This window comes from Vulpes lagopus, chromosome 6 (genome assembly GCF_018345385.1).
Source record: "Vulpes lagopus strain Blue_001 chromosome 6, ASM1834538v1, whole genome shotgun sequence".
NCBI classification, from domain to species: Eukaryota; Metazoa; Chordata; class Mammalia; order Carnivora; family Canidae; genus Vulpes; species Vulpes lagopus.
Genome location: NC_054829.1, coordinates 39,854,555 through 39,882,253, shown reverse-complemented (window position 1 = coordinate 39,882,253; position 27,699 = coordinate 39,854,555). Strand labels below are relative to the sequence as shown.

Genomic DNA, 27,699 nt, shown 5'->3' with positions numbered 1-27,699 from the left:
CCTCAACCACTTAATCACCATCACAGGCCAGACTGACCAGACAAGTTCCTATATAACAAGCTAATTTTCCTGTAACAATCAGTTTAATATTAGGAAATCAGAAACTCATTCCCTAAGTACCAGGCCTAAAGTTCAAACCTCCATGGTCTCTTTTCCCTTCTAACTACAAGGTGCAACTATTTTGCCTATTTACTCTCTTTTGTCCATTTCTTCCCATTGAGTGTGAACTCGATGAGGGATGGGGTTGTTTCCTTCACCGTTTTATCAGCAGTGTTCAACAGAGTACTTGAGACATGTTAGAGCTCAAGGGATAATCACAACCAGTCTTATCTTTAATTCTAAAGAAGAGTGAAACTCACAGGAAAGGTACTAATGCTTCTGCAAAATTCGGACCTGAGCTCAGACGTGCACTTTAGCGTGCAGCTTCCTTCCTTCTAGCGAGCACAGGTGGGGGAAGGGGATGCTCTCAAGATGCGGGGTCGGAACCAGGACTCCCGAGTGAGGGGAGACCTCTCCCCTATCTCTTTCTCTGGTCTTCGGAGAGTGTTAACGTCTCTCCGTTTTGCTTTAAGAAAGAATAAAGTAGCGAAAGAAGGGGATAATATAAAAGGTAAGTAATTTCTAGGAAGTGGGACGAGAAGCTCGGGGACGCAGAAACGCACAAGCCGAAGAGGAAGGCAGCCCTCCACCTCGCCCTCGCTCCAGCACTTCGGCTTCTGCACGCGCGCACCGCCCGTCAGGCTCACTTCCCCCGCCCCCGCTTCCCCCACAATCCTCTGCTCCTCGGGCCGACTCGAAGGAAAGGGCCGCAGAGGAGAAGGCTATTGGCTGAAAGATCAGCCAATGAGAGAGCCTGTTACTAGTCCGCGGGCTGCCGTAGTGGGGGAGGGCCTTAGGCCTTGGAAGGCGGTGGTGGTGTCCGGGAGGTTTGTGCACCATGAGCTCTATCGGCACCGGGGTGAGTTTGCTATCCTTTGGCGTAATGGACTGGCCTAGAGATTAGCGTTGACGGGGCCTGGGACAGACGGCTTGGGGTGCGCCGCCTCGGGGTGCGCCGGGACGGCCTTCGGCCCAGTAGGCCGCTCCCAGTCGTCTGGGGACCCGCGGTCTCCCGCGCTGCATCTGCAGGCCCGCGCGGGCGGCGATCGAGACCCGAAGCTGTTCCGGTCAGATGGAGCGGCCTTGGCGGCGCAGCTGTGGGCTGGGGGGCGCTTTGGGTCGCTGAGTCACCTTCTTTGGCTGCTTAGGGAAACCGAAAGTGGAAACTTGTGGAGCCCGAAGTAGCGTGTGAAGGGTTTAGGCGACAATTCGCTCCTTGGGAACCACGGAGGTCTGAGACGGAGCTTTCCGTGGACCGTTCTTGCAGGTCCCGGGGTGCTGCTGACTCACGGGCCTTCCCCATCTTGCCTTCGAGCGCCCTGATGGCCGGCTCTTAGGAGTCCATGCAACCCCTGTCGGGGCAGAGCTGATAGAAACATTGTCTGGAGAGTGCAATCTCTCTCTCTCTCTTTTTTTTTTTTTTTTTAAGATTTTGTTTACTTATTCATGAGAGACACAGAGAGAGGTAGAGACATAGGCAAAGGGAGAAGCAGGGTCCATGCAGGGAGCCTGATGTGGGACTCGATCTTTGAATTTGGATCACGCCCTGAGCCAAAGGCAGACGCTCAACTGCTGAGCCACCAGGGGTCCCTGAAAAGTGCAATCACAAGAGCCCTTTACGCTTTTCTTCTGTCCCAGCTCTTCCTGTACAAATTACTTAACATCACTTCGAGATGTCAGTACCGTAAACATTCACATCATTATTTAGGGACTTAACCGCTTCTGTGAATAGACTCGAGAATTTTTTTTTCTTTCTAAAGATCTTATTTATGAGAGACATGGAGAGACAGGGGGGAGAGAGAGAGGCAGAGACGCAGACAGAGGGAGAAGCAGGCTCCAAGAAGGGAGCCCGATGTGGGATTGGATCCCGGGACTCCAGGATCACGCCCTGGGCTGAAGGCAGATGCTCAACCGCTGAGCCACCCGGGCGCCCGTCGAGGATTTTGGAGTTGAACTTGTTAACTTGTTGAGTGTTTTGCTGTGTTAAATGTACTTCACATATGCAGTCTTTTGCTTCTTGCTTTTATGTATAGTTCTCCATATAGAAAATCTAGTGTTTTTTTTTTTTTTTAAGATTTATTTATTTATTCATTCATGAGAGACATAGAGAGAAAGGCAGAGACACAGGCAGAAGGAGAAGAGGGCTCCACGCTGGGAGCCCGACGCAGGACTCAATCCTGGGATCCTAGGATCGGGCCCTGGGCCAAAGGCAGGCGCTAAACCGCTGAGCCACCCAGGGATCCCCGAAAATCTAGTTTTTGTTTAGAAGTATTTATTGGTTGTGTGCACTAGAGGCATTGAATAATGGCTTTCTAAATTTACCAGTTCCTACTTTAAACAAGATTTTGATTCTCAGCATTAAGCTAAGATATTGGTGTTCCGAGTTTGATAATAGGAGATTTATGCTTGGAACGGTTTAATTCATTCGGTTATGAGATGCTAAGTTTGTCATAACATTTTTGAATTGGTAGATGCTCAATTATGCATGTTGTAGCAAATTGGCTTAGTAACTACATTAATATTACCTTCAATTAATAGTGTTTCATTCTGAAAACCCTTTAAAAATACTTGATAAATATAAACAAGTGAGATATTTTAGTATTACAATAGCAAAGTTAAGAATCCTCATTTACTAAATTAGGAAATTGAGACTAAAGAAGCACCACTGTTGAAGGCATATCTTTGGTTTTCACTTCTCCCAAGAACTCCAGGTATGAAGACCTGTACTTGACATTTCTCTCCACTAGATTGCTTGATAGGCATTTCAAAACTACACGTCCAAAGTAGAGGTCTGGATTTTCCTCTCTCCGTGCCATTTTGCATCTCCTACAATTTTCAGCTCAGTGAATGGTCCATTTCTAATTGCTCTAGTGAAAAAGGTCTGTGATTCACGTTGAATTTCTTTACTCCTAGAGCCAGGCCATTAGCAGCAAGGTGTTTTCTGTTTTGTTTTATTCTACCCTCAAAAATACTGTTTTTATCTCTTCCCTGTGTAAATCACCACCTTTGGAATACTTAATCTCTGCTTCCATCCTTGTACCCTCTACAATTTGTTTTATAGGTGAAGTTTTTTTGTTTTATTTTTTAAAAGATTTTATTTATTCATGAAAGACACAGAGAGACAGAGACAAAGGCAGAGGGAGAAGCAGGCTCCATGCAGGGAGCCTGATGTGGGACCGGATCCCGGGTCTTCAGGATCATGCCCTGGGTGGAAGGCAGACGCTAAACCGCTGAGCCTCCCAGGGATTCCCTATATTTTTTTTTTTTTAAAGATTTTATTTAAAAGATTTTATTTATTTATTCATGAGAGACAGAGAGAGAGAGAGAGAGAGAGGCAGAGACACAGGGAGAGGGAGAAGCAGGCTCCATGCAGGGAGCCCGACGCGGGACTTGACCCCGGGTCTCCAGGATCAGGCCCTGGGCAGAAGGCAGGCGCTGAAGCGCTGAGCCACCCGGGGCTACCCCAGGGATTCCCTATAGATGAAGTTTAAAAAGAAAAGTAGATTGTATTATGCTCCCCATCCCCATCCCTGTTTAGACTTTAATGATTCTCAGTTGAATTGAGAATAAGATATAAACTTCCTACTTTAGCCTAGGAGACTCAAAATAGTTTGGTCTTTACATGAACGTCTTTACATGTACAAATCTTCTACATTGGTCTGATGTGATTTACTTTTCTCATTACTACTTAGTGTTCAAGACACAGTGGCCTATTTCTGTCCCCTCATTGTTCTAGGCTTATTTCTACCCCCCCCCCCCATCCTAAATGTCTAGTTACTTGTTATTTAGGTCTGGCTACAGCCTAAGTCATTAAATATAACTGCTCTAGCAAGGCCTTCCCTGATCATGTAGTCTGTACTAGACTCTCAGACTGTCAGTTCACCACGTCTTAGATTCATCATAATCCTTTTTCTGGTTTACTGCTGTATTTCCATCACCTAGATTTGCGCCTGGTCTCATTTGGAAATTAAAGACTTCAAGAATGAGTATTTTTTATATTCCCTTATAGTGACTACATGTAGAAGATGCTTTTTTTTTTTAATTTTTATTTATTTATTTATGATAGTCACAGAGAGAGAGAGAGAGAGAGAGAGAGAGAGAGGCAGAGACACAGGCAGAGGGAGAGGCAGGCTCTCTGCAGGGAGCCCGACGTGGGATTCGATCCCAGGTCTCCAGAATCGCGCCCTGGGCCAAAGGCAGGTGCTAAACCGCTGCGCCACCCAGGGATCCCGAAGATGCTTATTAAATATTTGAATGCTATATTCTTTTTTTTTTTTTTAATATGGAACTCTTCACAAATTTGCGTGTCATCCTTGCCCAGGGGCCATGCTAATCTTCTCTGTATCGTTCCAATTTTAGTATATGTGCTGCCAAAGCAAGCAACGAATGCTATATTCTTTGTCTAATGTCCTTCAGTTAGTGCTACAGCAATGAATTAACCTGTTCTGACTCTCATTCTTTTTCTGCCATACCATGCTATAGGCATACCTTGTTTTATTGCACTTCACAGATACTGCTTTTCTTTTTCTTTTTAAAATTGAAGGTTTTGTAGCAACTGTGCATCAAGCAAGTCTGTTAGTGCCATTTTTCCAACAACTTTTGTTCACCTTATGTCTGTGAACATTTTGGTAATTCCTTATGTACATTTTGGTAATTCTCATAATATTTCAAACTTTCTCATTATTATTAAGTTTGTTATGGTGGACTGTGATCAATGATGACCACTCAGTGAAAGCTCAAATGATATTTAGCTTTTTTTTTAGCAGTATTTTTAAAATTAAGGTATATACCCCCTCCCCCTTTTTTTTAAGACATAATGCTACTGCACAATGAGTAGACTATAGTACCCTGTAAACCTAACTTTAGGGGCTTTTGGGTGGCTCAGTTGGTGAAGTGTCTGACTTGATTTTGGCTCAGTTCATGATATCTGGTCCTGAGATTGAGTCCTGTGTTGGACTCTGGGTTGAGTATGGAGCCTGCTTGAGATTCTTTCTCTCTCTCCCTCTGCCCCCCTCTTTGCTTGCTTTTTCTCTCTCAAAAAAACCCCCCAAAACAGAAAAAAAGTTAATATGCACTAGGAATAAAAAAATTCATATTACTCACATTATTGTGGTATTAACTTTATTGTGGTGGTATGGAACCCAGATTATCTCTATTTTGTACAAAAATGAACTTTGTGTTCTGTGTGGAAAAACAATTCTTACTTTACCTGGACTTGTATCTATTACTTTTTTTTTTATTTTTTTATTTTTTAATTTTATTTTTTTATTTATGATAGTCACACACACAGAGAGAGAGAGAGAGAGGCAGAGACACAGGCAGAGGGAGAAGCAGGCTCCACGCACCGGGAGCCCGACGTGGGATTCGATCCCTGGTCTCCAGGATCAGGCCCTGGGCCAAAGGCAGGCGCCAAACCGCTGAGCCACCCAGGAATCCCTACTTTTCTTTTTAGATTTTAAGTTCTCTTAACACCAGCGTGGAGCTAGAACTCAGAACCCCAGGATGAATAGTTGCATGGTCTATTGAGCCAAGCCAGCCTGGCACTTCTCTATTGCTTTTCAGTAGGCAAGATCTAAAGTAGCCTTTCTCTTAGCTGCTGTTGCTGCTCTGACATGCATCCTTGTCCTCCTCAAAGCAAAATCTTTGAGATTTAGCACACATTCCTCCCCCCTCCTTCCCTTCCTCCCTCCCTCCACCTAGTGTGGGACTCAAATTCACAATCCTGAGACCAAGAGCCTCATGCTCTACCAACTGAGCCAACCAGGCACCCTTTAACACACATTTCTGATGTGTAAACCATTTAGAAAGAAAGGTGATGAGGTTATTACTGCCAGAGATACATAATTTAAGCTTATTGTTGCCTTTTTCCTCCTAGTATGACCTGTCAGCCTCTACATTCTCTCCTGATGGGAGAGTTTTTCAAGTTGAATATGCTATGAAGGCTGTGGAAAACAGTAGGTAAGAAACATTGTTTTACTTGAAATTTAGCATACTTTAACTGGATATTAAATATCTCCTTTTCTATATTTTTGGTAATTAGGCCTTGTTTTGTTACTTGGGGACAAAATAATAGGTGCCCTAAACTAATCTCAATTTATTAGTCATTTCCAGATCTCTTTTTAGGTCAGATATTTCCATGAGCCACAGTTTTCAGTTGGCTCCAAGATTATCCACTTAGACATTCTACTGTGTCTCAACTGTAGTGCATAAAAAAAATTCATTATCCTGCTCGCCCATGTCCTTTTTAAAATTCTTGATTTACATCATTATTTCCATGGCCACTAGATTTGTTAGTTTGTAATTTCATCTTTTATTTCCTTGTGTTTTAAAAGGTCATATGCAGTTAGATACCTTTGTCCCAGCAGGATTTTTTTTTTCCCTTCTATTCTGTTGCCACACTCCAAAAGATGTAGGAACAGTAAGATAACTTCTCCTCCCGTTGGACTTACTTCACTCTCTCTTTTATTGTTGAGAGTAATGCACCAAAATGATTCCTTGGTACCCCTGTAACATCTTGGTTAAATTACTGGCTTTTTGACAAATTTTATGAGTCATTTATTGATGAAATTTTGCGGTTATATGATCATTGTATCTTGGGCTTTTTGGATAAATTAAAAGACTTTTCAAATATAATTTATTTCATAACATCTCATTCACATCTCTTAATGGATTTTTGGGGGGGGCTAGTAAACAAATGGGTGTTTGAGCCCAATTTTTTCATTATAATAAAAACTTTTGGAGTACAGGTGGAGTAGGGAAATGTTTCCAGAGTTTTAGAAAAATCCACATGTAAATACTTCGTGCTAGTACCACTTTCTGCTAGTACCTGTAATGTATGATTATTGGAGTTTCACTCAGTGGAGACTGTCACTTGTCTTTGCATGTGCTCACACATAGCAAGCCCTCAATAGTTAATGAATAAATAAGAGTTCATTTTTTGTGCCGTTGTTTGATTAAAGAAGGCACATTCTTTTCTTTTTTTTTTCTAAGATCTTTGTGTATTTATTCATGAGAGAGAGAGAGAGAGATAAGGCAGAGACATAGGAAGAGGGAGAAGCAGGTTCCTGTGAGGAGCCTGATGCAGAACTCGATCCCAGGACCACAGGATCACAACCTGAGCCAAAGGCAGACACTCAACCACTGACCTACCCAGGTGCCCTGGAATATGGATTCCTAATGGTTTATGAAATGTTAACATTTTGAGCAAAAATACATTTTAAGTCCTTTTATAGGATTTGTAATGGAGCTAGTTTATTTTGTGTTTAAATACTGTAGTTTTAGAGATACTGGTACTTACAAGCTGTTGGTATCTGATATTATTATAGGAGTAAGGCTGTTAAGAATTTTAGGCTGAAATGTTTTTGTTTGTCACTGTCATATAGATGCTTGATAGAGTTCAGAAGAGAGTCAAATTCAAGAAAAAAAGTTTGCATATTTTCTTCCTGTTGTTAGAGAAGATAGGCTCTTAGACCAAGGAGCTGGAGAAAGACTTGGAAGAAGCTATTGTTTTTCTCTTCTTTGCAGTGTTGTATTTTCACTGGTATAAAAAGCTGGAAAAGGAAGTCATTATTGAGAAAAACTGGAGATGCATTATGAAACCATATATAACACAGAAAATTGAGACTAGGCTATGAGGATCTATGTTTTAGGAATTTATTTATTTTAAAGATTTTATTTATTTATTCAAGATAGAGACAGACATAGGCAGAGGGAGAAGCAGGTTCCCCACAGGGAGCCTGATGCGGGACTAAATCCCTGGACCCTGAGATCATGCCCTGAGCCAAAGGCAGATGCTCAACCGCTGAGCCACCCAGGCATCCCCTCTATATAGTATTTCTGAATATGGTTTAAAATAGTTACAGCAAATTAATTAAAATTGAAACATTAAAAATAAATGTATTTTTTTCTGTATAAGGAAAAAAACGCGGAAAACTTTTCCTTATGCAGAAAGAAATACCAGGGAAGTTCATCTTTTTTTTTTTTAATTTTTTTTATTTATTTATGATAGTCACACAGAGAGAGAGAGAGGCAGAGACATAGGCAGAGGGAGAAGCAGGCTCCATGCACCGGGAACCTGACGTGGGATTCGATCCCGGGTCTCCAGGATCGCGCCCTGCGCCAAAGGCAGGCGCTAAACAGCTGCGCCACCCAGGGATCCCCCCCCTTTTTTTTTTTTTTTAAAGATTATTTATTCATAGAGACACAGAGAGAGAGAGAGGCAGAGACACAGGCAGAGGGAGAAGCAGGCTCCATGCACCGGGAGCCCGATGTGGGACTCGATCCTGGGTCTCCAGGATCGCGCCCTGGGCCAAAGGCAAGCGCCAAACCACTGCGCTACCCAGGGATCCCAGGGAAGTTCATCTTAAAGGGGTTTAGGTAACCTGGTATAATAGGATATTGAAGGAGAACCAGAAGTTGTGATTTTTCCTTCTAGCTGCTGCTTAATGGAAACATTTTATAGGGTGCCTCTATTCAGACCTCTGAATGTTACCTTTTTTGTTTGTAAAATTGGGATGTAGACCTCTACCCTAACTACTTAACATACTTTATTTACTGTAAGAATGAAATATATGTAAAAACATTTGAAAAAATTTTAAGTGCTGTTTGAGCACAGAATGTGGAAAACAGAAAAATTAGATTGTATATTAATTTTCATAATAGTCTGACATATAAGCTAATAGAAAATTTTATTAGCAAAATAATTTAGGGTTATATTCTGGCATTAAAAGGAGATCAATTCTTGGGGCACCTGGCTAGTTTAGTCTGAGGAGCATGCAGACTCTTGATCTTGGGGTTGTGGTGTTGGGTGTAGAGATTACTTAGTATCTTTTTAAAAAGGGAGGGTTGGGGGATATCAGTTCTTTTTAAAAAAATAAATTTAATCTTGGGAGTTTAAAAGTCAAATATTTTTGACCACCTGTTAGGTTTTTAAAAGTATTTCCTTCCTTCCTTCCCTTCCTTCCCTTCCTTCCCTTCCTTCCCTTCCTTCCCTTCCTTTCCTTCCTTCCTTTTGTGAGAGCACATACACAAGTATGAGCTAAGATGGGGGTGTGGAGCAGAGAGAGAACCACAGGCAGACTCCCTGCTGAGCATGGAGCCTGAGGCAAGGCTGGATCCAGGACCCTGAGATCATGATACATAAGTGAATCACAACTATCTTCTAAAAGTATGCCCCTGAAGGTAATATACACAAGGAAAAAGGGGAAAGATTAAATTATAATTTTCCTTATTAGTTTCATTGAGGAGCCCAGACAGTAAAGGAAGGTTGTGTAATGTGGCAATGAGGGCTAGATTGTTTGGAACAAAAATTATACAAAATTTTGATCTCAGGACCCTCTTTTACTTGTAAAAAGAACAAAAGAAAAACACCAAACCCCAAAACATTGAGGACTTCAAAGAGCATTTATTATTATTTTTTAAAGCTTTTTTTTATTTATTCATGAGAGACACAGAGAGAAAGAGGCAGAGACATAGGCAGAGGGAGAAGCAGGCTCAACACAGGGAGCCTGATGTGGGACCCAATCCTGGGAACCCAGGATCACGCACTGGGCCGAAGGCAGGTGCTAAACCACTGAGCCACCCAGGCATCCCAAAGAGCATTTATTTATTAGGCTTGAGTTCTGTCAATATCCACCATGACCCCAAAGAACTTTTATTTATGCATGTTGCTGGATCTGTCAATATTTATCATATTAGGAATTAAAGCAAAAAACATTTAATTCATTTTAAATAATCACAGTTATATGTTAATATAAGTAGTAATTTAAATTAACATTAATTAAAAAATGAAAAATAACTTTTCCACAGTATAAAATAAATGTAGTGATAAGACTGGCATTGTTTTACATTTTTATAAATCTCAGTAGTTATTTGAAGCTTAATATAAGACATTCTCATGTTTGCTTCTGCTTCAGTATGTTACTTTTGTTGAAGCAAATCAGGCTTTATACAGATAAGTAGTTGGAAAAATGAGGAACATTTTAACTGCCTTTTCAGATAATTATGGATGTTTTTTGATACTATACCAAAACTGGACTGATAGCTTTTTAAAGGTCGGTTGCAGAGTGGCATCCAAAAATTTAATGATGAACTTTTTGTAGTTTAACATTAAGATCTGTTGTCTTGCACTTCAGATGTTTTACCCATGCATGGTTTGTCACATTGTAAATTGGTCATTTGGGAAATATTGATTCATTGTGCTATAACAGATCTTCCAAATTTGATATATTTCATCTACCTATGGGAACTGTTGGAAACATCACACTTGTTAATACCACCACTGATGTGATCATAAAAATTTGTAAGTATTGGGAAACAGACAAGCTCACCAATTTATGCTTGAAAACTTGAGACTTATCACAGGCAATGAATAGTGTCCATTTTTCCTTGAAGTTGACAGGCTCATTTTGTTCATTTTAGGGGGAAAAAAGTCTGCCGTATACACATCTAAGTGTAAACAACTATAGTTTGTCTGACATAGTTTGGAGGTAAAAACAGGTATTCCATGAAAAGTTTCTAACTCTAAAACAGTTTTACTAGTACTTTTTCCATTAAGTAGCCATATTTTGATGTTTGAGTACTTTCCATTTCATTATGGTAATAAAAAGATAGGTACTCAAGGGTTGTCATCTGGTAAAATTAGTGCTTTCCTTTTTTTAATTAAATATTAAAACAGCTTTTGAAGATTACTGCTTTTTTTTTTTAAAGACTTTATTTATTTCATGAGATATTTATCATAGAGAGAATGAGACAGAGACAGGCAGAGGGAGAAGCAGGCTCCATGCAGGATTCCTGACGCGGGACTCGATACTGGGTCTCTAGGATCACACCTGGGCTACAGGCGGCGCTAAACCGTTAAACCACCTGGGCTGCCCTAAAAATTATTTTCTTTTTTCTTTTTCTTTTTCTTCTTTTCCTTCTTCTTCTCCTTCTTTCTTCTTTCTTCTTCATTTTATTTATTTATTCACGACAGACACACAGAGAGGCAAAGACATAGGCAGAGGGAGAAGCAGGTTTCATGCAGGGAGCTCGATCCTGGGATGCTGGGATCATGCCCTGAGCCAAAGGCAGATCTGAGTCACCCAGGTGTTCTTATAATAAGAAATTTAATAAGGTAGATGGGCTTTGTAGATTCTCAGGAGTTTTCAAAGTTGGGCCAAGATATTTAATCTTGAAAGGAGAGCCTTTAGAGATACTGGAAATGTGAGGGAAAGAGTGTCTGAAATTTTTTGTGAGATTCGTGTGTGGCTTTGTTCATTTTTCTGGTTGTTTCTCATCAGAATTCCCTTTTTATTAAAAGGATTAGAAGAAGAACAAAGTTAATGATGTATTTTTATCTCGAAATGGTAAAACATAATTTCTCCACAGTTTACTTAAGAGATTAAGATCCATTTTGTTTAAAGCAGTTGTATAAAATGTGTGTTATATTCTTTTATATACTTATTATAAGCAATGGTTGTTGCAGAAAAAGCAAATGAGCAAAAGAATTATTTTCGCCTTGATTAGTCACTGTTAACTTTTTAAGTTTGTATATATAATCTGTCTTTTCTATGCATTTTATGTACTATTTTTAATGGACATGAACTAAATGAACATTTGTTATGAAATGGGTATCATATGTCAGACACTGCCATTTTGCACATATTTTGCTGGCATCTTTTCTTGCTTATGGATTAACATCTTTTTACGTCATGATTAGGCTAGATTTTCCTGGTCACCTAATGTTCATTTATATGGACCTGATTTATCACACTTTAGGTTGTCCTCTTTTAGTTTTCAAATGTATTTGTTTTAAAGTACTAGCGTACTTTAAGAAACTAAATATTACCTATTTTTTTTTTAATATTACCTATTTTTATGTTTTTTTAACTTGTTTATGATGTTTATTATTTTCAGTTAAAAAAACTGACTTTCTTCTACTTGTTCCAGTACAGCTATTGGAATCAGATGTAAAGATGGCGTGGTCTTTGGGGTAGAAAAGTTAGTCCTTTCTAAACTTTATGAAGAAGGTTCTAACAAACGACTTTTTAATGTTGATCGGCATGTTGGAATGGTAGGTCACTTTTTAAAAATGCTCCTTTTTGCCTTGTCCAATTTCTTATGAAGTAACTATTTGGAATATATTAAAATGTGATTTTAAGAACCCATTTATTACTTTAGCTTTGAGGCAGAAACAGAGAGCAGCCAAAGAAGTAATCTCAGAGGCTTGTGAACAGTTCACTGAGAAAGGTAATGTTCTTATAACCTGATTGGAGACATCTATGAAAAATCAAATTGTCTTAAGAAGAGGAGGAGGGGAAAGGGGTAGGAAATTGTGTAGAAAAGAGATCTTGGCAGTGTACATAAGGTGTAGGCTTAAGAGGCATAGAATCTTTAGATTTTCGTACCTCTTGTGGGGATCACTGTCATGTTGAAGAGGTTATCAGATAGAGAATACCTTTTTCGTAAGGTGGGAGCACCAAGAAAGGATGTTGATGAGAGAAAAAGTGAACACATCCTTTCTAATAGCTTCATTGACATCAATGTATCTATTTTATGCATAATTGGAGGTGAAGCCATAAATACATTACTGATATATACTGAAGTCATCCTATGTAGATGTCAGACTTTGTTCGGTAAGAACAATAAGCAAAATAAGTAAAGGAGTGATTCTAACCCTGTTTACTGAAATTCAGACAAGGAAGGAAAGAGAATGTGTGTGCTAGATAGATACTGTGCTAGAACTGCTTTACATAAATTATCTTGTGTAAGTCTGACATTCAAGTGAAAGTAATATTAATCCCATTTTTACAGATAAGAAAACAAATTCACAGCTGGTAAAGAATTAAGTGGGATTCAGACTTGGGTCCGCATGGTTTGCATGTTACTTCAGAGTCCATTCTGCAGGGTGAGATTTTATAGGACCCACTCACTCTGCTGTTATCTTTGATATTTCTAAATGAGATGTTACATACAAACACAAAAAGGACCAATAAAATATAACCAGTAAACTATAAAGCTACAGATAATTTTTGTTTCTTCAGCGATTATTTTTTCTGAACATACTTTTTTTTTTAAATTTTTATTTATTTATGATAGTCACACACACACACACACACACACACACAGAGGCAGAGACACAGACAGAGGGAGAAGCAGGCTCCATGCACCGGAAGCCCGACGTGGGATTCGATCCCGGGTCTCCAGGATCGCGCCCTGGGCCAAAGGCAGGCACCAAACCGCTGCGCCACCCAGGGATCCCTGAACATACTTTCTCACCTGAACAGATTTATTATTGCTAGTGAAACGGTGATACGGCTTTTTTTCTGTCACTGTGGACCTCTATATTTATTTATTTTTAAAAATGGAGTATAGTTGACACATAGTGTGAAACTGGTGTGTTTTGATGAAACTTGCCAGATATAACCTAGCTGATAGGAGGCCACTAGTGAATTACGCATTCTTTCACTTAGAATAAACTATAGGTAGGTGTATTTTGAAAAAAAAAAAATCATGTATGCTTCAAAGTACTTTAGTGATACGAAAACTTTGTCATAAAACCTTTACAATTTGTTCCATTTGTTATTTAAAACCATGAAACTGATGGAATTCCTTATAGCTGGCAAAACATCACATGTTGAAGAGGGTTGGAGACAATGAAGGGATTAATGTTCTGTCTCCACAGTTGTAATCTTCAAGTGGTTTGAGAATTATTGGATTTCACAGTAAGCTTTCTCCAAAGCAACAGAAGATTCCTTAAATGGTGAAATTTACTGGCTGTAACCTTGGAAAAGTTAGCCTAAACACAGTTGCCTCACCTGCAAAAGTAGAGTAGTAATGGTACCTACCTCATAACAGTTGGTACAAGGTTAAAAATTACGTAAAATGGTTAGCATGTAATGAGTGCTCACTGTTTAGAAACTTTCATCATGACTACTATTAGCAGTAGAAAACAGGCTGTTAATCTGATATTACTTACTTTTAAATTTTGTAAATCTGTAAAGCTGGTGGTTCCTGGACTTTCTTGGTTCCTAGTACTGTTTCAGTAAATATTTTTTTGTGACTTCTCCTATGCCAAAGAAATATCTGATCGTTCTGATTATGCATTTAGGTACAAACAAGTTAGTGTTGATGTCCTGAAAACTTAATAGCTGTAAGAGAAAAAAATACATCCAATTAAAGTATTTTTATTTTTAAACAACCAAGATTACTAATATGCACTGCACAACTTCCTAAATTTGGGAATCAGATTACATGCCCCCCCCCCCCCATATTTCCTGCTCCACACGGATTATTATACGGTACTTATTTTTGTCACAGCAACCCAAGTGCTCAACAATATGATGGCATTGAAAGGAATACTGAATGATCTAATGTTGAAACTGAACTACTCCAACAACTGTATCCCCCCAAATTCCAAATGTATAACTGAGTTTCCTACAGTGCCCTAGCATCTCTCAGGACTGTAGGCTACCAGTCTTGGAAGATGTGTGGTTTGTCATGTTTTGGTTTGTCATTGTAGTTATTAGTCAATAAGCTGAAAGAGGTTTGAGGTTGTGCCTTTTAGACCAAAACTTTTAGCAGCTTGAACATAGAACTGCTTTAAATAGAGATTAGTCCTGATCAAGACCAGTAGTTTTATTGTGGTGTTGCTTATTTATAGTGAACTGGTAAATTGGGAGACATTGAGAATTATAGAAATATTCCTTATGAAATAATCACTGAACAAAACCATGAAGTCTCACTTTGTAAATTTCTAAATTATAATTACATTTATTTTGATCTCACCCAATCAAAATGCCAGAGTGCCTTATAAAGACTTTTAAGCCAAATTATTTCTAATGTGATGCTTGTTAAAGTATTAGTAAGTCTACAGTTAATTACACACTTTCCTTGATTTGTGATAGGAATGTATTTATCTACTAAATTGATACTTTCTTTCTTTCAGGCAGTAGCGGGTTTGTTGGCTGATGCTCGTTCTTTAGCAGACATTGCAAGAGAAGAAGCTTCCAACTTTAGATCTAATTTTGGCTATAACATTCCATTAAAAGTAAGTTGATAATATGTTGAAGAGCCTTTTGAACAGTAAGAGAAATTTACTGATAGGCTCTTCTGTTTCTCTCCCTTGTAGCATCTTGCAGACAGAGTGGCCATGTATGTACACGCATATACACTTTACAGTGCTGTTAGACCTTTTGGCTGCAGGTATGAAATTTTGTGAGACATTCGGTCCGATCAGTACTGTTTCTCCCAGTATCTTACCCTTTTATACCCTTAAAAGTATGAGCTATGACTGAGAAATATTAGGGCAATGATTAAAACTGTGTACATCAAAATAGAAACTTTGAATAATGAAAAAGATTACAAATTTGAAGTGATGGTAAAAAACTCCTAGGATAGCTTTAATCTGATTATAATAAATTCTCTGGAGGAAGGTAATCAAAAGGTATAAAGGTTATTAAGTAAGTACTAGAAATGGGATGACAGAATGATGATTGTAGTTAACACATATGGGAAAATTGTTGAGAATACCTTCTAAGAATTTTGGTCACAAGGGGAAAATTTTTTTTCTTTTTTTGTATCTTTATGAAATGATGGATGTTACTAAATCTATTATAATCATTTCACAATATATGTAAATCCATGCTGTACACTGTATATAGTTGTGCATATCAATTATTTCTCAATAAAACTGGAAAAAAATTCTCTGGTGTCAGACCCCAGCATTCTCAGGAAACAACAAATTGATTTTATTTATTTACTTTTATTTATTTATGAGAGAGAGAGAAAGGGACAGTCACATAGGCAGAGGGAGAAGCAGGCTCCCAGTCCTGCCTGATACAGGACTTGATCCCAGGACTCCAGGATCACGTCCTGAGCCAAAGTCAGACGCTCAACTACTGAACCACCCAGGTGCCCCCAAACTGATTTTAATTATATTCTCTTTTGTCATTACTAGGTAGCCAACTACAGGGATACCTCAGTGTTGTCGTTAATTTCCAAGGCGGCGCTAAACCACTGAGCCACCCGGGCTGCCCGACTCTAGACTCTAGATATTCCTAGAAAGACATGTTTAGTTTGTAACTTTAAAGTAATAAACAGTCCTCTTTGATCAAAGTAAAACATTTACTAACATCTGATTGCTGCTGAAAGTTTATTACCTGCAGTCTTACATTTGAGTTGTCTATGATCAGTCATATTTAAATTGCTGAGGACAGATACCAAAGGAAACCTGAGTTTTATTCTACTACTACTAAGTGAGGCCTGTGGACATTTTTTATTAGTTGTTAAGGTTCTCACTTAAATCATTGAAACACTTTGCTTTCAGACTTTGTAGAATACCTTTCAACTTTTGTTAACCTCTAAACACTCCAAATTCATTATTTCTCTATTTTTAAGGGAAGAATAATAGTCGAGAACTTTTTCAGTAACTATTTATTGAGCATATTACTATGAGTGAGTCATAGCTATGTGTGTGAGGGCGGGATACATAGATGAATGTTTTCATGGATAGTTTTATAGGTGATAGGATATAGATATACACTGACTCTAGTGGGGCGTCAGGGAATGGCTGCTTTCTTGGAGAGATGGCAAGGAAAAGAATGTGAGATGGAGGTGGAATGATAAAGTATTTCATGCAGAAGGACTGGTATGAAACTACATGGGCATTTCAGGTAATGCAGAGGTAGTCAGGTATTCTTGGTGGGTAGGAGGGATACTGAAGATGTAGGCAGGGGCAAGATCATATAGAAGTCTGTGTTTCATACTAAGGAAATGTGGAAGTTTTAAAATTATAATCAGTTATAGGGATGCCTGGGTGGCTCAGTGGTTGAGCGTCTGCCTTTGGCTCAGGGTGTGATCCCGGAGTACCGGGATCAAGTCCTACATCAGGCTTCCTGCATGGAGCCTGCTTCTCCCCCTGCCTATGTCTCTGCCTCTCTCTGTGTCTTTCATGAATAAATAAAATCTTCTCAAATTTTTTAAATCAGTTATATATTCTGAAAGATAAGTTTCCTGGAAGATGGAAGGAAATTATAGGGGTGGGAATTGGGACAGTTGGCTGTTATAGGTAGTCTGTACATGAAATGATACATAAGAGGAGACTGGTTTCTACTTCCAGGGTAAACTCACAAGTTTCAGAAAATCACTAGATTGTTTAGCAATCTAATTTTTACTTGTCAATACACACACACATATGTATATATATATAATATATATATTACTGTATTGTATATGTATTTTGTATATATATAAGTACATTAAATCAGTTTGGATTACTGTAGAAAAATAACTGGAGGAATCCTGGGGAATAGCCAAGAAAGAAATGAGGGGTATAACAAGAGTTTGAGACAGATTGAATGTATTCCCAATGGTTTTATATCTTGGACTTTTTCATGTGTATGCTTTTACCTTTTGGGACTTCTCATTAGTTTTCTATGTGTCCTTACTCCTTTGTCTACACTGCTGTCTTCCCAGGAAAGTTTCATCAGCAAGCCATATGAATTTTGAACAATTTCAAGTATATACTAGTTTTTTATGTAAACTACCTCATCAAAGTACTTATGAATTATGTATATTAGTTATCTTAGAAAATATAATTGTGTTTAATGTATTTTTAATGTTTTTATGGTATTAGGAACCATGGTTTAAACTATTATTTTCATGCAGTTTCATGTTAGGGTCTTACAGTGTGAATGACGGTGCACAGCTCTACATGATTGACCCATCAGGAGTTTCATATGTGAGTAATTTTGAATCATGAATTTCTATTTCTTGTTTAATGGTATCTCATTAGCATGTAAAATTATGTTTTTGGATTGTATGAAGTTTCTTTAAAATTAATTCAAGGAAGGTAACAATTCCTTATCATTAATAACAACCTGTAGATAGGAGGCAAAGGAAAGATTGATGGCTTTCAATATGCTGTTTACAGAAACTGCATAGTGAACATAAAAATTTCAATATGTGGCATTTCTTTTATTGTGATAAATATTAACAAGGTCTTAAAACTAATACCTTCCTTTTAAAGAAATCATTTTATTTTTTTAAAAGAAATTATTTTAAATGGGATTTCTTGCGTCTTTACTTAACTCATCTCTCTTCTGATATATTTATAGTTTTTACTAATAAAACACTGTATTTTGTCATTACACAAATGTAAATGGCATCCTTTAATTTAAAAAACTGAATTTCAATGTAATAAAAAATGGTTTAAAGTATTGAATTGAGCAGTTACTTACCTCAGTTTCTTTTTTCATGTTAAAAATTTTTCCATTCCTAACCTCAAAAATGTCTCTAGTTCATGAAGTATATATAACATTAATTTTTCTTGTATAGCACCTCTATTAAAAATAGTCCAAAAAAGAAAAAAAAAAATAGTCCAAAAAAGAAAAAAAAAAAATAGTCCACATTATTCTAGAATTGTTTAATTTTTCTCAGCCCCCTCGTGTTCATTAGATTATCTTTTTTTATATACTTTATAAAAAATACAGTATTTTTAAATATTGAATACATGTAGAAATGATAACATTTTGGATACACTGGGTTAAAGCAAATACCTTACTAAAATTAATTTTACCTTTTCATTTTTTTTAAAACGTTACTACCTGAAAATTCACAATTGTACATTTGGCTTGCATTTTATAAATATATATATATTTATATTTATATATATTTTATATATTTTTTTATATAAAATATATATATATTTTAAAGATTTTATTCATGAGAGACAGAGAGAGAGATGCAGAGACACAGGCAGAGGGAGAAGCAGGCTCTACACAGGGAGCTCGACGTGGGACTCGATCCTGGGTCCCCAGGATCATGCCCTGGGCTGAAGGCAGCGCTAAACCACTGAGCCACCCGGGAGGCCCGCAATATACAACTTTTTAATTTAAATTCAAGTAACATAAAATAGTATTATTGGTTTCAGAGGTATAGATCAGTGATTCATCAATCTTATAGAATACCCAATGCTCATTACATATCTCCATACTTTCTTTGAAAATCATTTAACATCCTTTTAACCTTTAAATAGAAATAGTTGTAGTCCCTAATTATTTTAGGATAGTATATGAATTTAATTGAATAATATATTTTTTTGGTTTGTGTCCTTTTTAAATAGGGTTATTGGGGTTGTGCCATTGGCAAAGCCAGGCAAGCTGCAAAGACAGAAATTGAAAAACTTCAGGTAATACATATTTAATGCTTGAATTTTCCTACAACATTATCCTCATGTAGTGAAGTTTTAACACCACAAACAAAACTTTTTAGTCTTAAGGATACGTGGAGTGTGGTTTGCTGTTTTGAGTAGAGCTTTCTGAGTATGTGAGACTGAGTAAGAAAGCTGTATATATGAGACACCTATAAGTTGTGTGATGGAGCCTTTTATAATTTTGATGGCTGATGATAAACCCCTTAATCCAGATAAATACACATAGACTTTTTTTTTTTTCAGATTTATTCATTCATTCAAGGGAGACACAGAGAGAGAGGCACAGGCAGAGGGAGAAGCAGGCTCCATGCAGGGAGCCTGATGTGGGACTCGACACCGGGTCTCCAGGATCACGCCTTGGGCTGAAGGTCCACTAAACCGCTGAGCCACCTGGGCTGCCCCACATGGACATTTTCATATAATTTCACAGTCCTTGGGGCACCTAATTGAGAATCTGACTCTTATTTCGGCTCAGGTCTTGATCTCCTGGTCATAAGTTCAAGCCCTAGGTTGGGCTCCACACTAGGTGTGCAGCCTGCTTTAAAAAATAGTAATAATTTCACAATACTTGAGGCCTATTCATGGAGGGAGCTCTGTGAGCCTTAGGTTGAGAGAACTCTGGTGTTTTACTGGTATCATTTCTTTTTGAGCACACCTTTCGTCTACGAAGTTTTATGTTAACAGTCTGTGTTCTGGTGCTTCTCTTTCCTTTGTTCCTAGCTAAGTAAGGCATAAAACCTGTTAAAACTACCCATTTTTTTGTTCCCCAGGAGCCATAAATTATCAGTGTAAAAAAAGTTTTTTTCTTTAATGTGCTGGTTTTCCTTTAAGACAAATCAATTGATTTAATGTTGAAATAGTATCCACTCTTATCAGAAACTTCCCTTGAAGGCAGGCATATGATTTATCAGTAGTTTGGTAAATTACGGGGAGAAAAAATTTTATATATATTTGATATTCTATATTGGAAACTTGCTCAACTAATTATTCATTCAACTTAAGGTCAGGTTTTAGACAATATTTTTTTTAGTGTTTGGAATTTAATGTGCACATTACAGACCCTAATAGCCAAATTTATGTTTGATATTTTAGTAAAATTGACAGTAAGACCTTAAGAGATCATATAAGTAAGCTCAATTCTTTTTTATTTTTTTGAAGCCCAATTCTATGTGAAAAGCACTGGTGAAAGTCATAGAATATGTTGATTATGGACAGATCTCATGACTCTTAGACCAGTTTTTTTTGTTTTTTTTTTTTTAAAGATTATTTGAGAGAGTATGAGTAGGAGGAGGGGTAGAGGGAGAAAGAGAATCTCAAGCAGACTCCATGAGTGTTTGAGCATGACTGGGTACTCAATCTCAAGACCTGGAGATCAGGACCTAGCCTCCAGATGCTTAATAAACTGTATCATCCAGGTGCCTCCCCCTCAATTGTTTTTGTCTATCACACTTCTTGGTGTGGTGCTAAGTTCCTATCTTCTCTTTTCTCCCTTGCTTTCAACTTTCCTGAATGTTACGTAGAAATTTGAAAATACAGTATGTAGAGCAGTCATCTGTACTTCTGAGGTTAAATCCTAAAGGTTATGAGTATACCAGCAAATCCCACCTAAGAATGAAGAAAGATCACTTTAAGTATACATACATGTTCCTCAATAAGTGACAAAAACATGCTCTAAATTAGAGGTCAGCAAACTATGGCACACTGTCTTCTTTCTAAAATTTATTGGAACACAGTCATATTCAGTTACTGACTGCTTTCACACTATAAAAATAGAGTTTAATAGTTGGGACAGAGACCAAAGAGGATATGGGACCATATACCGTATGGCTCTTTAGAAAGGAGTTTGCCATCCCATGTTCTGCATCATTGCTCTGGCCTGTTTTTCTTCTGATGTTGCTTACCAAGAATGTTATGAAGTAAAAATTTCATGAACATATATAAAAATATAATTGTCATTTAAAATCTGTTTTGGGGCACCTGGGTGGCTCAGTCAGTTAAGTGTCTGACTCTTGGTTTCAGCTCAGGTCTTGATCTCATGGGTAGTGGGATTGAGGCCCCAGGTGGCCTCCATACTTCAGGCTGCTTGACGATTCTCATCCTCTACCCTTACCCCAACTCCTGTAAGCTCTCTCATGCTTGCTCTCAAAAAATAAATCTAAAAAAAAAGTGCTTCTTCAAGCTTGCTTAAGTTTGCCTATATATATTTTTTAATTATTTATTTATTTATTTATGATAGAGAGAGAGAGAGAGAGGCAGAGACACAGGCAGAGGGAGAAGCAGGCTCCATGCACCGGAAGCCCGACGTGGGATTCGATCCCGGGTCTCCAGGATGGCGCCCTGGGCCAAAGGCAGGCGCCAAACTGCTGCGCCACCCAGGGATCCCTAAGTTTGCCTATATTATGATAAATTCACTAATTATAGAACTTAACCAATAAGGGTAAAAATATGAAGAGATAGATATTCTTTTCTTTTACTTCATCCCCAAATTAGCATGAAAAAATTTAAACCAGAAAATTTAAGAATAGCACAACAGCCATCTCCATCTAGATTGAACGGTTACTCTCCAGTATTCTGTTCATTTATTCTTTTTCCTGAACTATTTGAAACAATTACAGACAGGACACTGTATTCCTAAATGCTTCAGCATTCTTCTCTGTAGAATACCATTATCCCACCTAAGAGATGAGATATTTAGTTTTTTTTTTTTTTTTTTAAGATTTTATTTATTTATTCATGAGAGACGCAGAGAGGGAGGGAGAGAGGCAGAGACAGGCAGAGGGAGAAGCAGGTTCCATGCAGGGAGCCTGAAGTGGGACTCGATCCCGGGTCTCCAGGATCAGGCCCTGGGTTGAAGGCGGCACTGAACCTCTGAGCAACCAGGGCTGCCCAAATATTTAGTCTATAATCAACCTGCCTTGGTAATCTCAAGTGTCATTTGTAACTTTTTCAAGCCATGATATAATTAAGGCTCACACTATGAATTTCAATTATATCTCTCCTATTTTAAATCTTATCCTTCTCCCAGTACTATTTTTTTTTTTTTTTTGAAGGGGAGGGAGGGGCAGAGGGAGAAAGAATCTCATGCAGGTTCCACACTGAGTATCGAGTCTGACTTGGGGCTCCATTTCACAATCTGAGCCAAAATCAAAAGTTGGACGCGTAACTTACTGAGCTGAGCCACCAGGCACCCTCTAGTACTAATTTTTTGAAGCCTGTGCCAGTTGCTTTTGTAGTTAGTCCCACATACTAGGTTTGTGTATTTCTTAACATGACTGGTATTCTTAATATCATGATTTTGATTTTATATCTGAGACTATGCGGAAAGCATGGGCTATTGATAATGTTGTGAAAAGAATCTGAAAATAGTTATGTAAATGAAGTTCTTTTGACTCATAATTCAATATTTTATTTTCTATAGATGAAAGAAATGACCTGCCGTGATGTTGTTAAAGAAGTTGCAAAAATGTAAGCTGAAATTTTTATTATCATTGGCAAATATTTCATTTGACCTTCCCATATAAAATTAATAATAAATTAATAATAAAGATCCCAAATAAAAATAATAGTCATTTTAAAATAACTTTGTGCCTGGGCACCTCCAGTGGCACAGCGGTTTAGCGCTGCCTGCAGCCCGGGGTGTGATCCTGGAGACCCGGGATCGAGTCCCACGTTGGGCTCCGTGTATGGAGCCTACTTCTCCCTCTGCTTGTGTTGTGTCTCTGCCTCTTTCTCTCTATGAATAAATAAATAAAATCTAAAAAAAAAAAAAAAAAAAACAACTTAGTGCCTAATTTTTAAAAGGTGAATTTAACATCCTAAAAATTCTCATTAAGGAGAATACCCGTATTTCAAGTGACAGTGAATGGGATATGAAAAAATAACTTTTGACAAAATAAAACTCCTGTTTAGGTGAAAGAACTCCATAGTAGGAGGATACAGTGGATCTCTAGGAGCTTCATTTGATAGCTCCTCCTCTCTCAAATCTCAGGTCCTAATAATAGGAATTTTAGCTTACAAACTTTATGTTAGGTTTACAGCTAATTATTTCCACATGTGAACCATGAAGCTGGCTCATTTACACAATCTGTCTTTTGGGTAAGATACGTTAATCATAAAAGTTTTGCTAAGAAGATGAGAAGAGCAGTATTTTAATACACATAAAAACAGCTTTAAGAAAGCCTGAAGTAGTTCTTATTATAGGTACACAGAGCAGAATGCTTATGTGACTGCAAGAAGTAACAACAAAGCCCATAAATCTGGGTGGAATGCTTAAAAATTCATGATTCTTCCAGATCAAAGAAAATAGGCATGCAGTATTTCAAACAAATCCAGTAAAATGCTAGTTTTGCAGCCAGCTTTTCAGGTTTAAAAGTAATAAACATAGTATTTCAGAGAATTAAGAGCTCTTCTACTCCACATTAGAACTACATCACAGGGTCTAAGTCTTTACCAATGTCTCAGGTTTACAAAACATGTGGGGGGAAAAGTCCTAGAAGCTCTATTACCATTTTATCTCTTCTAAACTGACAGTTGTAAGAAATTTTTGTTTTTTAATTTTATATATTCATTCATGAGAGAGACAGAGAGAGAGAGACAAACACACACAGGCAGAGGGAGAAGGAGGCTCCATGCAGGGAGCCTGATGTGGGACTTGATCACATCCTGGGCTAAAGGCAGGCGTTCAACTGCTGAGCCACCCAAGTGTCCCAAAACTGACAGTTATGATGAAATACTCAAGTGCTTTATGATTTTGTCCTAATTGTCACCACTCTTGCTACCACATTACCTTCTTCCTCTCTTTTTACCAAGAGACCTTTTCCCTTTCCAGCTTTGAAGGAGCAGAACCCATTCTATGATGTTCAGTTAATAACACAAGGAACTCTGGGAATTATCTTCTAGTAAAACTGCTTCGAAGATAAAGAATCCTTACTGAATTATACAATAGCTTATTACTACTTTTTGAGAGGGAGTGGAGAGGGGCAGAGGAAATCCTACGCAGGTTCCATTCAGGGCTTGATCTTGTAACTCGGAGATCATTACTTGAGTGGAAATCAAGAGTTGGATGCTCAACTGAGGTACCTAGGTGCCCCTGTACAACAGTTTAAATACGATAAACTCCATTTCTTTCACTGAGAAGTGCTTCTGGAAATCAGCACTTACATACCTTCTTATGTTTAGGTGTAACAGTAGACATCACATTAATTAGTTCTATGTAGGAAAACCATCCCCCTTATTTAATAAAAATGGAGCACTATTTATCTTTTATTTAGTCTAGAAAACTAAGATGCACTATTTATCTTTTATTTAGTCTAGAAAACTAAGATGCTTTCTCAAATAGCAAGGCTTTAAAAATATCCTCCAAGGTGGTGTGTCAAGATGCTAGAAAAAGTGAAACAAGAAAGCTTTGCTCTGATACTTTAATAATGTTGTGGGAATGTGTCTCCTTGTTTGTTGCGATTTGGCATGTATTATAGTTTGAAAGCCAGGTTAAGGGGCATATGGTTCTTATAAAATGGATAAAGGGTTTAAAAAGGATACTTGTGGAATTCAGATTGAAGAGACCAGTAATCAACTGCAAACTAATAAATTTGCTTTTAAAATAATCACTTAATAAAAGTAATAAATATGAAAAGGTAGTTGTAATGATGGCCTTTTCCCATTTGAATTTATATTCCTTTTGAGGTATTGAGGTATCTTTGAGTTTGTGTCTACAATTGTATCAAAATAAACCACCTGGGTTGTAAGTACTCCTTTGTAGTGAGTGTTCAATTTCATATCAATTTTTGTGTGACTTACTATCTTTTTATAAAGATTTCTTTTAGAAACAGCAAGAAGGAGAGCAAGAGGGGGAGAGCAGGGGCAGAGGTAGAGAGAGAGAATCTCAAGCAGAGTCCCTAGGCTGAGCATGTAGCCAGTCTATTCCATGACCCAGAGGATTATGACCTGAGCCAAAATCAAAAGTCCAGTGCACAACTGACTGAGCCACTCAGGCACCCCTACGGTCTTTCCTAGATGTGTTCATAAGTACAGACTATAATGTGTCTATAATTTTATAAATATTCATATTAGGGGTAGGTGTTCTAATTTGTGCTGATTGGGGTGCATGTTTATAGATAACCAAATGTTAATTTTCTCTTTTGTGTTCTAGAATTTACATAGTACATGATGAAGTTAAGGATAAAGCTTTTGAACTAGAGCTCAGCTGGGTTGGTGAAAGTAAGTCATTTTTGTACTTTTATTTGCTTTGAGTCATCTGTACTAAACCTAATTTACCATTCGGGGCCTTCTTTTCCCTTTTTAAATCTTAATTTGGTAATGACATACAAATAGAAAAGTACACAAATAACAAATGAATTGATAAATTATCATAACATGGATATATACACTCATGTAACCAGTCTCTAGTCAACAAATAGACCAGTTCCCCAAATCACCTCTTTGCCCTCTGAATACATAGTTCTCTACCTTCTCCCTAAAGGTAAACCTACCTTGAATTCTAACCCATTTTATACAAGTGAGTAACACAGTATATATTCTTTAATCTGTGATTTCTTTTCTTCAACATTCTATTTGGATAAATCATTTGTGTTATGTACGTATTTGTTCTTTTACCTTGCTGTATAGTGTTCTGTTGTCCAAATAATGGACAATTTATTCATATCCTCTTTTGTTGCTGGTTAGCTGGGCTCTTTCCAGTGGGCTTTAAAAGAAAAAAACTATGATGAATTGTGCACTTGTGGATGTCTTGTGTAATAATTTTGGTATACACATACATAAGTGGAATTGCTGAGTCAAATATGCGTAAGCTCAAGTGCAATAGGTATTGCAAAAGTGTGTTCTACCTCTTAGTGCCTTTCTAATCAAAGAAGCTACGACAAATTTGCTGGGTAGTATTTTTGAAAGGGAAGTTCTGCTTAATTGTTGTGAATGGTTTATTTACTTTTTTGAAGCATGTATTTACTGAGAAATCACCAATTTTTTTTCTTACTAGCAATGGTAATAATCAAGGCTAGTTTTAAAAAAATTAATCATGCTCTACAATAAATGTTCAGGACTTAGCATAGCATCAGGATAAATAATTGCACAATTTATTTCCATAAGTACTAAATTTGGACACAGTCTAACGTGGAGAAAACCCAGAAAAGAGCATCAGGTATTACTCATGGTACAACTTTTAACATTAGATGGATTATACCTATGGATTCGGTAGATTATGTTGTATTGCAGATCACAATGTAGTCCTCATTTCTCATTCATTTAAATATGGCTTAATTTGCAGTAACTAAAGGAAGACATGAAATTGTTCCAAAAGATATAAGGGAAGAGGCAGAGAAATATGCTAAGGTAAGCTGCAGAATGTGAAAACTCCTCTAGCTAAAGGTATGAAAGTTAGTGTTGAATAATAAAGGAACTTGATTTCTAATAAATAAGACTCTAGAGTTGAACTGAACTAAGGATAGAAATTTTCTAGGTTATCCTCAATGGGGATAGGGTTGCCCTGGTTCCAAAAATTCTGTATGTGAAAATGATAAGGGCTTTCCAGGACATTTAATGCTTTTATACTATTTTATCAAGAATACAGTCAGTTGATTGTTAGAACAAGATAAATTATCCTTTGCTTGGGTATGTATGTTATTCTGAAGTCAGTGTTCATCTTTTAGTTTTAGAGGCTTTTCAGTAACAAGGTGGTTATTAATTAAATTCAGGTTGTTGTACCAATATTAAAAATTGATTTTAAGCATTATCTTTCTCTTAACAGGAATCTTTAAAGGAAGAAGATGAATCAGATGATGATAATATGTAACATTTACTTCAGCATCTATTTTAAATTTCTATTATATTCCCATGTAACTCTTTAGCCCTGTGGATTCTTACCTACCCAGAGACCAATTTTCATTAAACTTTTGTCTTCTAACAATTGAAGTTGGTGGGAATAATTGAGTACATATTTATTTTGTATTAAAATGAAGGTTTATGTTTATTGAAAAAGTCCTCAGTTAAAACCCTGCAAAAAGCAACTTTGGAATCATTAACTCAAAGCTGCATTTCATCATTCACCTAGAATCGAGAGATCATTTATTGCTGGGCTTTTGTGCATTAAGTCCTTACCAACTCAATAGGTATTACTTGATGCCATTACCCAGTTTTGTATTTAATGAAATGATTATTGGTCATCAGCTGCTGTTAACTTTTAAGTGTGACATACAAAAAAGATGTTTCAGGTTGGAGAGTGAAGACTTTTTTCCCCTTTTGTGGTGACGAATGGATTTAAGGGATTTAAGGATCCACAAAGTCCCTATTCTGTCACTTAAAAAATTTTTTGATATGTAAAGTTCAGTTAAAGTACCCATGTTTTATGCTAAACAAGAAGTTAGAATATATAATTAGTATCGAAGCCTATAAGAACA

At 37.4% G+C, this 27,699-nt stretch overlaps 1 protein-coding gene, 1 long non-coding RNA gene and 1 other non-coding gene across 7 annotated transcripts in view; 1 reads left to right on the top strand and 2 right to left on the bottom strand.

Moving 5' to 3' along the window:
• The first annotated feature begins 837 nt into the window (after window positions 1-837).
• PSMA3 (proteasome 20S subunit alpha 3) lies at window positions 838-27,209 on the top strand. The gene is made up of 11 exons (XM_041758025.1): window positions 838-958; window positions 5,975-6,057; window positions 12,028-12,151; window positions 15,026-15,127; window positions 15,209-15,282; window positions 17,746-17,818; window positions 19,202-19,267; window positions 22,710-22,756; window positions 25,440-25,507; window positions 26,571-26,635; window positions 27,051-27,209. The coding sequence occupies exons 1-11, from the start codon at window positions 938-940 to the stop codon at window positions 27,093-27,095; spliced, it is 768 nt and encodes a 255-aa protein (XP_041613959.1). The 5' UTR covers window positions 838-937; the 3' UTR covers window positions 27,096-27,209.
• LOC121493964 lies at window positions 4,376-4,478 on the bottom strand. The gene has a single exon (XR_005988613.1). It is a non-coding gene; the product is annotated as a U6 spliceosomal RNA (small nuclear RNA).
• The window catches only part of LOC121492832, a 36,069-nt gene continuing 19,460 nt past the window's right edge, over window positions 11,091-27,699 (bottom strand). Inside the window, exons 5-7 of one of the 5 annotated variants that reach the window (XR_005988313.1) lie at window positions 25,904-25,991; window positions 14,057-14,228; window positions 11,091-11,384 (exon numbers count right to left, since the gene is read on the bottom strand). This is a non-coding gene — a long non-coding RNA (uncharacterized LOC121492832). Of the gene's footprint in view, window positions 11,385-13,225; window positions 14,229-19,279; window positions 20,897-22,986; window positions 23,046-25,903; window positions 25,992-27,699 lie in introns of those variants that run through there. The other 4 variants (XR_005988312.1, XR_005988314.1, XR_005988315.1 and 1 more) reach the window with 4 other exon arrangements.